The sequence below is a fragment of the Mytilus edulis genome, chromosome 3 (assembly GCF_963676685.1).
Source record: "Mytilus edulis chromosome 3, xbMytEdul2.2, whole genome shotgun sequence".
Lineage (NCBI taxonomy): Eukaryota > Metazoa > Mollusca > Bivalvia > Mytilida > Mytilidae > Mytilus > Mytilus edulis.
In genome coordinates this window covers 74,207,034-74,225,895 of record NC_092346.1, presented here as the reverse complement: position 1 = coordinate 74,225,895, position 18,862 = coordinate 74,207,034, and the positions used below count along the sequence as shown (strand labels likewise).

The window sequence follows — 18,862 nt, the reverse complement described above, 5'->3', positions numbered from 1 at the left end:
GCTATTTTACACAAATGTTCTGTACAGGTGTTTCTAATACTGGTAGGATGGTTTAACACCCACTTGCACAGTAGCAGATAACAATTGATGGTATTACAAGTAGTCTATCTGTCAGACATGCAACCTTTGACATTTATGTTGATACTATTGTTAAACATAACCCTCCACTAATGTAACTATTTCCCACTGAAGTCACCTATTCAATCAAATATGACAAGAATGGAGTTTGGGGATAATTTAAATAGAGTTATATCTTTATATCATAAAATTTGTATTCGATTTCATATGAAAGTATATAGAAAAGCATAGAATGAGCGAGAAAAAAGAAGTTTGTGTGTTCTTATATTCAATTGGCTTTTTAAATGATTTTATGGATGATATCATACAAATAAACAATTATCTGACCTAAATTACATCATACCAATTTAGTTACATGCTACATGATTCATGTTTTATAATATACATTTGTATGATGATATATTTTATAGTCTTTAATTTTACATGTTTGAGAGAATAAATCATTAGCATTAAGTATGTTGACTATTGATAAAGTAGGTCAAATATAAGTTGCTATTAGCTCATCTATTGACCAAAATGTTTGACTGAGGTTAACCTTAGTCACCACAAATACCATTACAGAAGTAATTAACAAGAATCAATACCTCTGAAAAAGCGGCATGATGATAGTAAGGCTTACAAGTGGGTAGGAATATTAGAAATATGCAGTGGTCAGTATATTAAATACTTCTTGTAATACATCTATGGTTTAACCATTATCCATAATATTATGAATAATACATTTACATATTTACCTTATATATTTTATTTGCAAAGTTTCTTTAGATGAAAAAAACCTAAGACCCTGAACCATTATATACCCAAAAAAAGGAATCAATTTTATCAAACTTTATAATATGAAGAAAAAAGACAATCAAGAAATGAAAACCCTATCTTAAAGATGATGTTATTAGTAAGACAGTTGAATGGACAGGTTAGAAACATTTAAAAATTTTCCATTGAGTGCAACTACTGTTGACAATATCAAAACCGTAAAAAAGTACTATATATGTATAAAATACTATTTGAAAAGTTCATATATGACATGTATGACTAATAGTTTTTTTTTAAATTACTCATTTCTAAAATGCTATCCTGATTTAAAAAATAAAAGTTATACCTTTAAAATGCATACAACCACACTTTCTCCCTGAACACAATGGATGATAACCATTTAGCTTTTTATTCTAAATGGTTTTTTTTATATCTGAATGATTTTTTGTTGATTCTAGTATTAATTACCATAAACATACTTTCATTAAAATATTGAGAAACAAGAATGTGTCCAAAGTACACGGATGCCCCACTCGCACTATCCTTTACCATGTTCCATGGACCGTGAAATTGGGTAATAACCTAATTTGGCATTAAAATAAGAAAGATTATACTATAGGGAACATATGTACTAAGTTTCAAGTTGATTGGACTTCAATTTTATCAAAAACTACCTTGACCAAAAACTTTAACCTGAAACTCCCACTTTCATTTTCTATGTTTAGTGGACCGTGAAATTGGGGTCAAAAGTCTAATTTGGCTTTAAAATTAAAAAAATCATATCATAAGCAACAAGTGTACTAAGTTTCAAGTTGATTGGACTTCAGCTTCATCGAAAACTACCTTGACCAAAAACTTTAACCTGAACGGACGGACGAACGAACGGAAGCACAGACGGACAGACAAACGGAGCCACAGACCAGAAAACATAATGCCCCTCTACTATCGTAGGTGGGGCATAAAAAGTTGATGCAACTATAAAATAAAATTGAGAATGGAAATGGGAAATGTGTCAAAGAGACAACAACCCGACCATAGAACAGACAACAGCAGAAGATCACCAACAGTTCTTCAATGCAGCGAGAAATTCCCGCATACAGAGGCGTCCTTCAGCTGGCCCCAAAACAAATATATATACTAGTTCAGTGATAATGAAAGCCATACTAAAATCCAAATTGTACACAAGAAACTAAAATTAAAAATAATACAAGACTAACAAAGGCCAGAGGCTCACGACTTGGGACAGGTGCAAATGTGGCGGGGTTAAACATGTTTATGAGATCTCAACCCTCCCCCTATACCTCTAGCCAATGTAGAAAAGTAAAAGCATATTCAGTTCAAGAGAAGTCTGTGTCTGTTTTCCATTTCTGATGGGGAAAAATTATTAAAAGGATTTTTTTTCAATGGGAAACTTTGAATTTAATAGTAACAAATTATATAAATTTTACTCTAGATCATTTGTCTATGGAAATAAACCTATCATAACTTAAAAATAAAAAAAAACTGCTGATAGCTTATCAACATCAACCATATATCTTGTTTTATTCAAAATTACCAACTGCAGATGTTAAGTTACTAAAGCCAGATACATGAAATAAATAATGGTACTTTCTGGTCATTCTTCATGTGCAAATATGAAATTTGGATGAAAGAATAAATGTAAAGTACGGAAATCTGCATGTACTCTACATGCATAAGATAAATTGTTATCACAGGAAACAGGCTGGTTTCTGATGTAAATTTAATTATACAATATTTATTTACATTTCAAAAGATTTAGTGCAATGTAAATGAACCAAAAGGTTTCTGGTGTTTCATGATCTGTAAAACTAATTACAATCATGAATTCTTGAAAAGATATTTACCATTCAATTACTAAAACTGTTATTAAAATTAAATAAGTATATCTTTTATTTCACTTGAGTGTAGATCTATTGTCAGTAACCAGTAAATAATGGTTATGTGGTAAGAATTAAAATGTTTAAATAAATTATCAGAATTTTTGAGAGTGCAGTTGACTAATTTTGTTATTTTGTTGATTTAAAGACAAAGTTTATCTCCTAAGAAGCTGTCATGGCTGTTGTGTTTGGGTGGTTTGGGTTTGGATTCCTGTCTTGTTTTACATTAAATGAAAGATTAGACTACTTTAAGTATTAATTTTTCTTCTTTTCCAGGTCACATTCCTGCAAATGATGTAGAATTTTCTTTACTTATTTGCTAGATTGCTGACTATCATTCACATAGAATATTTCATCCATAACTACGGCATGATAAAAATCTGTGTATACTTCTAAACGTTTTAAATATTTACAATGACTAGACCTTTTTTAATCTTAGATTAAGAGAAGGTTTCAACATTAAGGTATATCAAATTCTGTGATAGTTAAAATAATTCTCTCAATTTGACATTATATATAATACAGTAGGTTACTTTAACGTGTTTAAACTGACATTTAATAACTGTCTTCTACAAAACTATGAATAAAAGTTTATCTTACTCACCACATTTCTCATATGGTATATCATTTTGCTTTTTATATCTAAAGTCATTGTAATATTCCGGCATGATTGAATTGAAGATTTCACACGTAATAATCTATATTGCTACAACACTACAACAATACACTTAATGAACATCTATAGCCTCAATAAAATATCCCACACAAATACTTCTATGCAAAATATGCAGTAAATGTACTATCAACCAGCGAATGTCAATATCACTTCAAATCAAATTATTTTGCAGGGTACACTAAATGTGAACCATGTGTGTGAGTGTCTTGTTTACTGAATACAAATAAATTGTACACTGAATATTGTATACCAAACATAACATATATCAATCAACTTGTTTTGAATAGCATTAGTGACCTCTGACCCTTATCTTCTCTATCCTTGAATGATTATCTATAATTTTTCTAGCAATTAAGTTTTATTTGCTTCAGGTTAAAAAAAAAAAACGTTTTTTAACAATTTTCTTTAAAATAAAATTGTAAAGGAAATTAGAAAATAGCTCCTTAGCAAAGATATTTAAATTGGATACACAAGTCCCACACAGTTGGATAATAATTATATCCTAATGGTAAAGAAACAGTTTATATTATAATAAACCACATGTACTTCCGAGGACCAAACAAGTGTACTAGTTTGTATCAAATGAACTCTGTCTATTATCATTATGTACATCATTTATTCATCTTTTGTATAACACTTTTGTAAATCATCCATGGTAGACAGACTTTTCTTTAAAACTAAACTGGCCCCTTAAATCAAAGAAAGGAAAAAAACATATGATATCACAACACTTTTTCTTGCTTCTGCTTCTTTGCTGTTTTGGTATTAGAACAGAGGGGTAGAAAAATGGACCAAGAATTAAAGAAAGGAGACCAAATGAGCAAAATTTAGAATTAAATCTTACTTTAAAATCATAAGAAAGAACATAATTTCACTAGTGTTATAAAAAAATATTTGAATAATAGGAAAAGACAAAAATATATTGAATATTATAAACTATTATAATAAAATGTCAAATATGTTCTTCAAAAAATGATTTAATCATAGATATTAAAAATGTATGTGAGTTGCTAGGAAGAGTTGCAATAACATTAAGATAAAGTCAAAAGTATATTATTAGTCCCTATTTATAAGGGAGAGGACTAAAGAATAAGATCTACCTTGAGGATCTACCCTAACACTGTTAGATTGATTTTCTATGCACTATAAAAGAATCGAACTGATTTAAATTAGAGGCAACAGTAATAAACAGATGTTTAAATCTCATAAATCAATTAAGATGATACAAGTTGAGGTAAAAAACTCATAGTGAGAGTAGACCGACCACACCTGACCTAGGTTCTTTTGGAGTTTCTAAGATATCCCACTCAAAATGTCAATACCTGAGAAAGACTAGTGTAACCTTACCTTAATTTAAATAAGATTGTCTAATCTATTAAAAATAAATGTCTATGTTTTGACAGATTAACACAATTTCAATTTACATAAAATCTAACCTTAAATACAAAGACATGGTTTCAGGTTTAAAAAATTCCAGTTAATATTTGATGAAGAAATTATTTTTCCTATAGAGTGGGGTGCGCATATTCGCCGTGGACACAATTTCTCCGTTTTATAATTTTGAGGTGTAAATACTTCATAAGATGGCTGAAATGGAAGAAATATGCCAGTAACTTAGATTTTTATAACAAATATGATTATTTTTTAAACTACGACAAAATTGCAGCACTTACCGCAAAGGACTGAAAAACGGACAACGATTTTCGGCCAATTTCCTGAATGACAAACACGATTTCAAAGAAGTATTTCTTAGTGAATCTTTGACTGATTCCCCTAAATTTCAATTCTGTACACCTTTAAAATGTCTTTTATTGCCAACTATAATGAAATTGATTTCAAAAATATTGTTTAAAGCTGCAGTTATTTGGGTTTCATTAGATGTATAAAAACGGCGAATATGTGTCCCCCATCGACAAAACATCAGGCAATTTCAAACACCCTTTAATCTAACTTGTCAGATGAATATTTTCAAACAAACACGTTTTCAAGCTTAAGAATATTTTGCATTTTAAGTTATCTTCATATAGAAATATCAGTATACTTCAAAAACGTATTGACCTGAACATAAACTGTAGAAAACATGGAAAGATAAGGCGAAAATGAGCACCCCACTCTACATGTTAAAAAATAAAATTGACTATATTTGTAAATTGCCATTATCATATTCTTGTCCTTTACTGGCATAAATATCATATTCATGGTTTATAGAAGTGTTCAATATTATCTGTAGTGTTTGGGAAGGGAATTGTAATTGAATTATAAAATCATGCAATCAAGGAGTGGGAAATCCTTAAAGATCTCCTATCGTCATGATTATATTCTGCAGGAATAAATGTGCTAAAAATTTCTCTCAAAGGAAAACCCACTTCATCCATCTTTTAGCCTTGATGTGCATTTAGAATTAACTGAATTGTATTAACAAGAATGTGTCCATAGAACAGGGTTGCCCCACTCACACTATCATTTTCTGTGTTCAGTGGACCAAAAATTGGTGTTAAAAGTCTAATTTGGCATTAAAATTAGAAAGATCATATCATAGGGAACATGTGCACTAAGTTTTATGTTGATTGGACTTCAACTTCATCAAAAACTACCATGACCAAAAACTTTTACCTGAAGCAGGACAGATGGACAGACGAACGAATGGATGAATGCACGAACAGACAGATGGACCAGAAAACATAATGCCCTCTATTATGGTAGGTTGGGCTTAAAAATCTTTTAAAAAAATTATATGATTTCCATCTCACTTTACAACACATGATTGTGGAATAACCCTCTTCCACTCCATCCACCCCAACCCCCAAAGTAATATTTTTTTTCTATCAATGTTATATATATATTTACACACAAAAATATATGAGCATATATAAATATTTACTTGGAAAAGAAATTCTATTTCTTCAAATTGTTGTAAATCAAATGAAGTGTGTCAAAAGTGCTTTTTCTTAATAAGGATAAAAACAAAACCTAATATGGATAACTTATAATGTAAATTAAGAAAACTTTTGACAAGGATTAAATTAAGTGCTTCTATGAACATTTTACATACAAAGTTTATCTGAGAGAATTGTATCAAATCTCCTTGAGAATAAACCAATCAATTGTTGTGTGGTAAACACAATATGTAAGTACTTTACACAGAACCTGGAATGTGGACATCTCTAACACATATTTACATGTTGTACAATGCTTCCTCCCTAACACAAGCCACTTACAAAGATTGACAATCATTCATTAAAGAAGAGAAATCACTTAAGTGGACTCTTCTCTTATCAACCTAGGGATGAAGCTTAGTCTATTTTATTTATTTAACAATAAATGTTACATAATATGGGTTTTTGTCTCATTGAAGTATACTATCTTTTTTAAAATAGCATCAAATGGATTACAAGTGAACAAGGTACATTTGTAAAAACAGCAACCCTAAAATACAATAAAGCCAGACATATATCTGGAGAGCAACATTAATTCTTCAATAATGAGCAGGTGTTTATACCCATATGTCAAGATCTTAATCAACCTAGGTCATGAGGAGCTGTAAAACTACCAAAGACATCAACATCAACTTACTTAATGACAAATAACAGATAAAAACAGACAACCACTGACAAGATGTCTGAACTCTTACAAGCACTTTACAAGAAGCAAAGGTTAACTAGTGTATTGAGTACTGAACTACCCTATTTCTATCCTGATCAGAAGATTCAAGCTGTATGTGTAAGATGGTACAGTACAAAACATTGCATAAAAAGCATCGCATTTGTGAGTTATCATCTGAAAACTGGAAAATCCCTTCTTTTTATGAATAAAATCCATTCACTTAGATACATACAGTAAAAAACTTATAAATATCAAAAGGGAGCTTACGCCAAGATTAAGGCCCAGAAGGAAAAATATTGAAAATTGAATTCAACTATGTCATAAAATGCCTAATACATGTATAACATTGTTATTACAATCTTTTGAACTGCATGTTTTGCCTATACTATAGATGCCTATGCGATGGTATGGTGTGATTTGCAATGAGGCTGTAGTGACCTTCAGTTGCTGTCATCCTCGCGATTTTCCAATATATGGTATTCCAAAATGCAATTAACAATACCATCAACTTGTTTGTATATTATCTCTGAAGAAAAAACTGGATGATACTCAAGACCAATTTACCAGGAAATCAATCACTGCTGTTTTCTTTTGTTGCCAATATCATTTCTTAATAATAATCATCATGCCAGGAAAATAAAAATGTTATTAGAAAAATCCATCTTATTTGAGTTTATATACAAATTACTTTAGAAAATACACAATTTTCTTTTTTGGTTAGTTATTGCATAAGAAAGGATAATTTTTATTTTATCAAAATAAACTTTTCAGAAATAGACAATGATGATGCGTAAATAAAAACCCAAATAAAACTTTACACCCAAACAATACTTAATCTGCTACTTCAAACTAATTTAACATATAACATGTCAAGTGGTACAATCAGACAATTAGTCATGAGTCCTGGTCCATTTAGGAGACACTCATTTCATGACCTTATAAAACATAAACAGAAAATTTTAAATAAACCAAATCAGAGCAAAAATTTTCCATTTCTGTTCTTGACCATTTGTCCTCAAAATTATGACTATCATATTGAAAAACTTAAAAAACTTAAAGATGTTACTTTGAACCCTATTACCTTTCTAGATTACCTTATACAGGGTTACAGAAGGTTCCTAGTCTTTATTTGAAAGACTCATTGATTGTTGGTTGTTTAACGTCCAGTGGCAAATATTTCATGCATGATCACAACAAGTATATATTCAAAAGACAATAGGATGTAAAGGCATGCAATTTGTACGTTTCTTGTCAGTATAAAAATAAGTTTGTGTGGTATGAATACCAGTCTGAGAGTTCAAATGACATAGATGTAAGCAATTATAGGTAACCCTTGTCGGACCTATTCATATTCAGCATTATCATCATTTCAATACTGTGAAGAACTGAATATTTTTAAAACCAGCAACAGGGCATTGGGATATATTTTCTTTGGCCAATGATTTATATTTGGTATTGAAATTAGCTCATCAGATACATTGAACATGACAAATTTAGGAACGCTCTAAAATTACATGACCTAAAGATAATTGCTATAAAAGGGCAATGTTCTTGATTTAAGTTGAGCAATTTACACCTATACAACTCAAGTACAACATATATATATGAGATTTATACACATCAAACTTGGGATTTTCATAATTAACGAAAAATGTATAATATTTTTTTTTTATTCTAATGTGACCACAATAATTACCCATAGCAACAAAAATATTGTGATTTATATATAAATAAAGTAAAATAAAATAAAAGAGTAATACATGTATATGCATCCTCGTTTTTCTGTATTGTTTGATGTTTGTCTAATTGAAGTACACAATGAATTCTCTAAGTTGGAAGTTTCAAGGTTTTTGTAGAATTTACCAAGTTATTTGGGACCTGCAGAGATCTTTGAACTGGTAAAATCCTTGTCTCTATCTAAAATTCTTTAATTTTTCTAGTAGCAGTCAAAGTTTTCAATATTTCTCTATTCTTCTTATCAATTTTTTATGAAAGCTACTTTTTATATGAAGTTCAGCATTGCTATCAAGGCATGTATCACTCCATAACATAATATATAGAGATTTATTAATTATAACTTCAAACAATTTATTACATTAATATAATTGTACACTGAGGCAAAATCAAATTTCTTACTCTAAGATATTTATTTTTATTTGCAAACCTTTGTGATAGAAAAACAACAATAATCAAAACAGACAGATACTGTATTGTATTATTTATCAAGAGATCAGTCAGTTCACCTTAAGTACATAGATAGGTAACTTATACCCTTATCTACTTATAGTACTGTAGATACAACAATGTAAATAAGTAGAACATGTAGTTTAAAAAGTAAACGACTTATAGGTAAAATAAAAATACCTTCTTTTCCTGACGTGTTATATCTTTTACGAAATCATGTTTTATTGATTTTTAAAAGAATTCTTTAAAACTACTTAAATAAATGATATAGATCTTAGGATTTATAGAAATCTGATCCTACATACCTTGATTATTTAAAAGCGGGACTTGCACATGGTTTTCCATATCATAATAATCGTCATCTGGTAGTAATTCCAAGTAAATAACGGGTTCATCCATATGAAATTGTATTGGTCCACAAAATCACATGATGAAGGCTTTTTACTTATTCAGATATTGATTATCAAAGAATTGATAAACTATCACTGATTTAAATGTGATTGACCAAATAATTCACTATACAATTTTAAAATGTCTATTATGTCTTTTGAGTAAAACCAAATAATAATTTTTGACGGAAAAATTCAGTGTTTTCTGACAATTGTATTGCTGATTAATCTGCCGTGAATTCTCAATAACGTGCAACAAACTACAATGATAACTTCATTTAATGTAACAACGGGGGCAAAAATCTGTCCACGCAAAATCATTATTTAAAATGAAGGACGTTCCCTGTCTACCCTAATTACTGACCACAGCCAGTGAATTGGACTTTCTCCAGTATTGTATAGCCTACTGTTCACCAAAGGTTACCACTAGATTATACAAATATCTTCACAGCTTTTTTTAATAATACTTGATAAAGGGTAAACAAACTACAGGTTATAGATTAAATGTTTCAATTCTAAATATTTTTTCAAATAGATAAATGATACTCCCAATGAATTCTACCCATCCTCAAATGTTTTAAGAAAATATCAATATTAATGAATTACAATATTTCTCCACATCATATATGAGCCTAAAGAAAAAATCGCCCAACCAGTGTGACCAGTAAAGTTCAAGGTTATTCTAGATATACATTGCAACATACGGTAGTCAAAACATAACTGTTATCAATGTTTGCAGATTTATAATATTCAAAGAAGGAGCATGACAGTTCATATTACTTTTCTAGTTACTTTATATCATTTGCACCTTACTCATCAAATTCATCAAAAGTTACTTGTACTATTATATCATCAGCATGTATTTTATACAAAGCAAACATATTCCTTTATAAACTAAACAACCACTTACTAGTAATAATACTGAACTCAGTGCACTTAATGAACTTTCTGGCTGTGGTTTAAAATAGCAATTACGATACGACTTTTAAAAAACTTTCTTTATAAAATATATTCTCAAATCAAATAACCAGAAACAAAAGTTGTAGTTGTAGTTATGTTTTTAATCTTCATCTTTATTTTTGAATTATTTTTTAACAGTCCAGGCATAAATCATTTCCTAATTTGTATTGTTATATTTCTAAGCTTATAATTTTTAACATATAAATCCATTGAATTTATTAATCCATTACATAAACTTTTTAATAACCTTCATCTAGATAATACTGTTGTAAGATATTTGATTATAGTCCCTTATCTTTTTTGTCATTCATCATTTCAAACTTTTTTTAAACATCAATAGTTTATCACATATCCAAACTTATATGACTGTATCTAAATATTTCTTTTTACAAAGGTTTAGCAAAGAGTTTGGTAAGACACCAAAGTCTACAGCTATATAAGCATGATTAGTCCTCCTATTCATACGGCCAAAAGAAGGTAAAATGTAAAATAACAAAAATACCAACCTTGAAGGAAAATTCAAATCTGAAAAGTACCTTATCAAATGGCAAATTCAAAAGCCCAGACACATCAAATGAATGGAAAACAACTGTCATATTTCTGACATTTTCTTATACAAAAAATAGTGAATTAAACCTAGCTAGCTAAATCTCTAACTCTAAGTCATTATCAAATAATATTTCAAGGGAACAAAGCCTAGGTAAAGTCATTATTGGGTCTATTTATATGAAATGATAGAGATAATCACTGAATATAAAATTATATCAAAATTCTCGACTAGAAGAAAAGAATTGTAAAGAATAACATCATAATTGTAATGGCTAACCAGATGCTCTGCAGGGCGCAGCTTTATACGACCGCAGAGGTTGAACCCTGAACGGTTGGGGCAAGTATGGACACAACATTCAAGCTGGATTCAGCTCTAAATTTGGATTGTGATTAAATAGTTGACACAGCATAGGTTTCTGACACAGAATGAATGTGGTCTAATGAACTTAAAATATTTTTTTTGCCTTTGAGCAATTCACTATGCTGTTGAATATTAATCCTCTCGAAAAAATGTTTGAAGAAATTTTCTTTTTATTTATGAAATCTGAAATGAGAAAAATTTAACCCCCACCCCCATTTGTTTTCACATCCCCCTTTCCCTTTTTCCAAAATTGATCTCAATTCAAATTTCTAATGGAGTTTGCAACAATAACTACTCATTTAAATACATCATAAAATATTAAAATGTAACAAAAGGTGCTTGTTATCACTGAATGGTAAAGATTGTTTTAATTTATCAGTTGGTAGAAAAAGTGAATATACATTGTATATTGTATAAAACAATGATTTAAATTGAATCAACTACTATTCTGGACAAAGAAAGATAACTCCAATTGAAATATCAATTATATATCTGTATTGTATAAAACAAAGATTTAAGTTGATTCAACTACTATTCTGGACAAAGAAAGATAACTCCAATTGAAATTGCAATTAGATATTTCTTTCTATTGTGCAATACTGAGTAATTGAAAATATTTGCTATTGCACAATACTGTGCAATTGAATATTTCTTGTTATTGCGCAATACTGTGCAATTGAAAATTTCTTGCTATTGCACAATACTGTGCAATTGAAGATTTCTTGCTATTGGTGAATACTGTGCAATTGAAAATTTCTTGCTATTGCACAAAACTTAATATAATAATTTTGGATCCTGATTTGAACCAACTTGAAAACTGGGCCCATAATCAAAATTCTAAGTACATGTTTAGATTCAGCATATCAAAAAAGCCCAAGAATTCAATTTTTGTTAAAATCAAACTTAGTTTAATTTTGGGCCCTTTAGACTTTAATGTAGACCAATTTGATAACGGGACCAAAAATTAAGAATCTACATACACAGTTAGATTTGGCATATCAAAGAACCCCAATTATTCAATTTTTGATGAAATCAAACAAAGTTTAATTTTGGACCGCGATTTGGACCAACTTGAAAACTGGGCCAATAATAAAAAATCTGAGTACATTTTTAGATTCAGCATATCAAAGAACCCCAAGGATTCAATTTTTGTTAAAACCAAACTAAGTTTAATTTTGGACCCTTTGGACCTTAATGTAGACCAATTTGAAAACGGGACCAAAAATTAAGAATCTACATACACATTTAGATTCGGCATATCAAAGAACCCCAATTATTCAATTATTGATGAAATCAAACAAAGTTCAATTTTGAACCCTTTGGGCCCCTTATTCCTAAACTGTTGGGACCAAAACTCCAAAAATCAAACCCAACCTTCCCTTTATGGTCATAAACCTTGTGTTTAAATTTCATAGATTTCTATTTACTTTTACTAAAGCTATTGTGCGAAAACCAAGAATAATGCTTATTTGGGCCCTTTTTTGGTCCCTAATTCCAAAACTGTAGGAACCAAAACTCCCAAAATCAATCCCAACCTTCCTATTGTGGTCATAAACCTTGTGTCAAAATTTCATAGATTTCTATTCACTTAAACTAAAGTTATAGTGCGAAAACCAAGAAAATGCTTATTTGGGCCCTTTTTGGCCCCTAATTCCTAAAATGTTGGGACCAAAACTCCCAAAATCAATCCCAACCTTCCTTTTGTGGTCATAAACCTTGTGTTAAAATTTCATTGATTTCTATTCACTTTTACTAAAGTTAGAGTGCGAATACTAAAAGTATTCGGACGACGACGACGACGACGACGCAGACGACGACGCCAACGTGATAGCAATATACGACGAAAAAATTAAAATTTTTGCGGTCGTATAAAAAACTCTAAAGCTATTCTTCTGTTTCTAAATGTGAACGTGATAAGAAATTTCTTCAGACTATAATCTTAAAGTCAAAAGCATTGTACTATATAGTTTTATAAAGTTTAATCATCCAACTTAAATTTTTGAGTTACATTCTGATGAATGAAATCTTTACATATTGAAAGATTACTCTGCATGAAATCAATGTCATGAATATGTTTTATCTTCATCAAAAAATATGTCATAAGGTGAATGCATGTATATTTTCATAAGAACAATATGCATTTGTCTGTTTTAATTTTATCTTTAAATATCTAAAAACAAAATTGGGGCAAAAGTCAATGTGATAGCAACCAAATGAAACAAAGAAACCAAAAGGCATTCACTCCAGTCAATACAAGGTAAAATAAAAATAAAATATTAAATTCAACTTAATATTACTCTAGCTTAAACCAAAACTTTAACCTGAAACAGGATGAATGGACTAGAGAAGGGATGGATGCACACCAATAAATATAATGTGCCCTACAGTGGTGTATCCAGAAATTTTCATTAGTGGGGGCCTGATGAGGTAAACGGACAGAAAATCACAGGACAAAAAGTCACAAATTCGATAGGACAAAAAGTCACAGGACATAAAGTCACAAATAATATGGTGACAATTGTTTGAATATATAAGAGAAATATTTTGAAATATTTACTTTTTAATACATATATTCATATTAAAGTTTAGGAAATGTTTCATTATACTTGAAAAATCAAGATTTATTTAATTTTAATCAGGCAAAAGATACATTTCTTGGCACCATGAAGCCATTTAAGTGCCAAACCACTTTGACATATTTTTTTTTTAACAATTATTTGATCATCTTTGATATTTTTTTGATAAATTTTGTTAACAAAGTTGGTTTATATACAATTGTTTATAAAAAATACAAAAATATTTTTGTAGAAATAAGCGGTTTTTATTCAAGGAAAATAATCAGAAAAAATGAATTGTGACTTTTTGTCCTTGACTTTTTGTCTGTGACTTTTTGTCTGTGACTTTTTGTCTGTGACTTTTTGTCCTGTGACTTTCTGTCCTACATTCCCTGATGACTGCCTAAAAGGGGGGCACTCCTGTCATGCTTCAGTGATTCCCTAAATAACCAACCAAAATTTTCCCACAGAAGGGGGGACAGCCCCCCACCCCACACACCCCTAAATCTGCAACTGCCCTACTATAGAACCAGGGCATCAAATATCTATAAATATATAAATTAAAAAATCTTCTGATAATGTTTTCACCCTGTCCACTGTCCACTAAGTTAAAAAAAAAAAAAAAAACAGTTTGAGATTTATAATTCCTAAATTCCTAATAAAGTTTCCTTTTGGATTTTATTTTCAGGTTAAAAATTTCTACTATTAAATTATTTGCTTAAAAGTGTATATATATGTAGCATTTTGTACTAACCAGAATCAAATCTTAACTCCCTCATATTCACTGGTTTCTTCTGAACACTGTTAATCTGTGGATATCTGATTTCTTTGTGTGGATGTTGTGGAACTGGTCCTGTTTTCCTATCCACGTCCTGTGAATCTCTTGCTAAAGGATGTAGGTAGTCTGTAAATTTAACATCTGCCGTGGAAACTGCAACATTAAGTGGATCATGTCCAAGGTATCCACTGTAGTTGTCGGCAGGTTCTTTTTGATCCATTGGACTATGAAGTAGACTTAATCCACTTGACACAATTTATCACTACCAATCCTGCAGTCTTTAAAGTGAAACGCAAATATATGTCATTTACCACAACAGTATATTATTAATGGCCATCAAAACAAAGAAACAACTTATAATACATAAAAGATAAATATTTATACTTAATTACACCCTCATCAATGATAAGACAGGAAAAATCACAACATAATTATCTCTTATTTGAAACACTATCTATCTGATTAGTTTGAATTCATTGAGACATGATATAAAATTTTATTTGGGTCCAATTAAGGATTGTTAATATGAACAGTAGTGATTGATTTACTGACATTAACTGATTTATGATCTACATCCAATATATTTTTACTCATCCTTCAATTTTTTATAAATTATAGTATAAAAAATAATAAGGTATACATATTCATTAGTTTCACTTTTATTACACTTCCATTTGAATTTAATAAAAGAATCTTAAAATTAGCATATAATAGTCTCATTAATTAGCCATATGTGTTGTTGCCCATTAAAGGCCTTGTACAAAAGTCAATCTGCACCAATGTCAAGAGGTGGAAAAATATTTGTACATTTCTTACTATAACAAAGGGAAACAACTCAAACAATTTGACAGTGGCAAGTTTAAGATAAAGATAAAGATAAATATAAAGATATAGGAATATATACATACTTTTTAATCTGTAGTTTTTTCTGATCTGAACTGTATGAACATTTGATTTTATTCATTTTAATACATTTGTGACTTAAACAGTTCCAGGATATATAATTCTTACCTGTTGTGAAGAGACAGATTTATGGTTTTCTCAATAAACCACAAGTTATATAGGTTGCACATGACTTGTTTCAAAAATCACTTATACATTATATAGATTTATGTAGGTAAATTTGTTAAATGTGTAGTCATTTCACTGTTTGACATTCATAACAAGTTTAATACAATGATCTGGTTCAGCACATGGGAAAATATTAAGAAGGAAAAAAAATTCACACTGAATGCTGTGTCCTGTATTTTTTTATTTTTTTATTTAGATATTTTTTGCTGCTTTTTTAAAAATGTATTTGCAGAGGTATAATGACCAGAGGACTTGAAAAGGAGTGGTCCAAAGGTTTTGACCATAAAATTTGGCAAAGGACGGACACAGTTTGGTATATTGCAATAGAAATAATAGTAAGAACCATCAGATTTTCTTCAAGGACTACTGGAACTTGGAAGAAAAAAGAGTTCCAGAACTCTGGACATGTAATGAAATTATGTGTCTAGTATTTGTTAATCAGAAATAAAAAAATTAATAACATTTTGTTTATTGCATTGACATTGCAAGCAAGATTGCTGCAATAAACTCTGTTGCTGGTCACAATGTTTGATGAATACATGTTTTATTACTTATTTAAAAAAGTTACAGGCCAACTTTTCTCCAACAGAAAAATACATTGATAAAATTGAGAATGGAAATGGGAAATGTGTAAAAGAGACAACAACCCAACCAAATAGCAGATAGCAGCCGAAGGCCACTAATGAGTCTTCAATGCAGCGAGAAAATCCCTCACTTGGAGGGGTGTTTCAGCTGGCCAATATTAAAGTCAAAATATACAATTTTAATGACCTGACAACAGTATCATAACTATATCCCTTCCTAATACTATATATCTTTTCATTCATTCCATTAGTAATTGATGAACAGATATTTCGAAATTTTAACTGTCAGGCTACAAATGAAATATACAGGTATAGAAATTTTCACTTACACTACTTACCTTAAAGGTGATATAGTTTCCTCTTTGTTCAGTTGTAAAATCCAGTTTTTCACCACAACCTCAAAATGATAGATATGAATGCATATTCTATCACATAACACAATGTAACATTATAATGACTAGACGTGCACCAAAATTTCTCTGTGTACTTTCACCTACACAACTTTATTTAGTCATTTTCACCTGATCGTCATTGTTGACAGATTGATGGCAGCCCCTGGCAAAAAACAAATCGTAAGAAAATATACAATGTATTATAGGTAGTTAACTCTGTAGGTGTCGTTAGATAGGTTAATACGTTTAACCTCTTTATTACAATTTTTCAGATTTGACATTTTATTTTCAGATTATAAAATTGCACAAAATTAGATTACAGGGATTTACTAATAAGCCAATCAAATGTTATTTATCTAACGTAGGTCATATATTCTCATTTATAAACTGGCAGACAAAATTATATTCACATTTCTATACATACTTATGTAGAAAGTAAAAATAGATGATTTATATATTTTTCAAATTCTCATCCCCCCCCTTTTTTTATGATACACATTTAAAAAGTGAAAGTGATCTGGCAGTCCAAAGGCCTCTTACATAGAGAAAAAACTTTAAAAATGAAATATTGTTAAAGAGAAGGTGTTTTGGATACAAATCTGGTCTTGGGAGCATAAGGCATTCACAAAATATTGAAATAGAAACCCTATTCAGAAAAATTTTTGGGCTAGGATTACCTATGCCAATGTAGTAAATCTCCAACAAAACTGCAGAAAAATTTACATCAATCATGAAAAGTTTTAGTTGCATCTATTTGAACCATTACATTCAAGTAACTTCTGAAAAAAATGACATTCAGTGACATTTGTTGTAATAATTGATTATAAATTAATAAACCATGAATTTGAAGTTTTAGTCAGGTGTTCAATCACAAGGCTTGTCATACTGATGTGTACATCTTTTCACCATAAACAAAGCTCCCAACCAGCAATTGGAAAAGAACTCCATGAACAATAATTATAGCAGTAATTTGAATAAAATTTAGAAATGAGGCTGAAGGTAAATGACCCCTTTAACACCATATTTTAAACCAAATCTAATATTTAATTAAGCTCTTTAGTCGGGTTGTTGTCTCTTTGACACTTTCCCCATTTCCATTTTCAATTTTATTAATTGATTGAAAGTTGTTTGCCTTACGTCCAGTGGCAAATATTTTATGCATGTTCAGAACAAGGACAAATTAACTAGACAATTACACTAATACTAAGTAGATATTGACCCGATCATGTACAAAAATACAGAATAACTAGGGTGCACCAGCTGAGTTGTGATTTTTATTGGTTTGTAGTAAAAGAAACAGAATTTTGAATCAGAAATTGTTTATTTCTGATATTTAATGAAGACTGTGAAGTATACTGAAAATGTATGTCAAATGATAGAACATCAAACATTTGCCATAATTTCAGACAATTGATTGCTTGTGACAGTGACCTTAAACCAAGTAATAAAAAACAATAGGGGGACTTTTTTCACAAACCAAGGCACATCATCTACTACAAGTTGAAACACCAACAATTGATCAATAAATCAAGGATCTGTTTGTTCAAGAATGACATGGGTTCTTATCTTCCTAGTGAAGCATTTAAAGATAAAACTCTGCTGTACATGTTATCCCACACTGACAATACAACAAGTTATCAATTATGAAGACATTCATTATAGTAATCATAATACTTAGAAATACACATATTTTGGAACAACAAATAGCCTTGTCCTTGTTTGTCTTTTTTAATATTGACACTGACATATAAAATGGCATTTTTTTGTGTCAAAATATTTGCATTTAGAACTATACAATCTAATTTCATATTTTTTTTACTATATTTCTTATAGGTTTCCATGTAAAAAAAAATAAAAGAGTGTGATAAATATTCAAACCCATAATCGAAAACAAACTGACAATGCTATTACAAAAAATAAAAAACCACAAAAAGACAAACAGTACACAAAACACAACATAGAAAAAGACTTAGCAACTCAAACCCCACCACAAATCAAAGGTGATTTCAGGTGCTCAGGAAGGGTAAGTTT

At 30.0% G+C, this 18,862-nt stretch overlaps 1 protein-coding gene across 3 annotated transcripts in view; it reads right to left on the bottom strand.

Annotated features, from left to right (window-relative positions):
• LOC139517423 (uncharacterized) overlaps positions 1 to 18,862 on the bottom strand; it is a 38,451-nt gene that overhangs the window by 14,169 nt on the left and 5,420 nt on the right. Inside the window, exons 3-4 of one of the 3 annotated variants that reach the window (XM_071308427.1) lie at positions 16,778 to 16,994; positions 14,761 to 15,062 (exon numbers count right to left, since the gene is read on the bottom strand). In XM_071308427.1, the coding sequence (XP_071164528.1) occupies positions 14,761 to 15,004 (244 nt within the window). In that variant the 5' untranslated portion in view covers positions 15,005 to 15,062; positions 16,778 to 16,994. Of the gene's footprint in view, positions 1 to 3,333; positions 3,923 to 9,497; positions 10,017 to 14,760; positions 15,063 to 16,777; positions 16,995 to 18,862 lie in introns of those variants that run through there. The other 2 variants (XM_071308428.1, XM_071308429.1) reach the window with 2 other exon arrangements.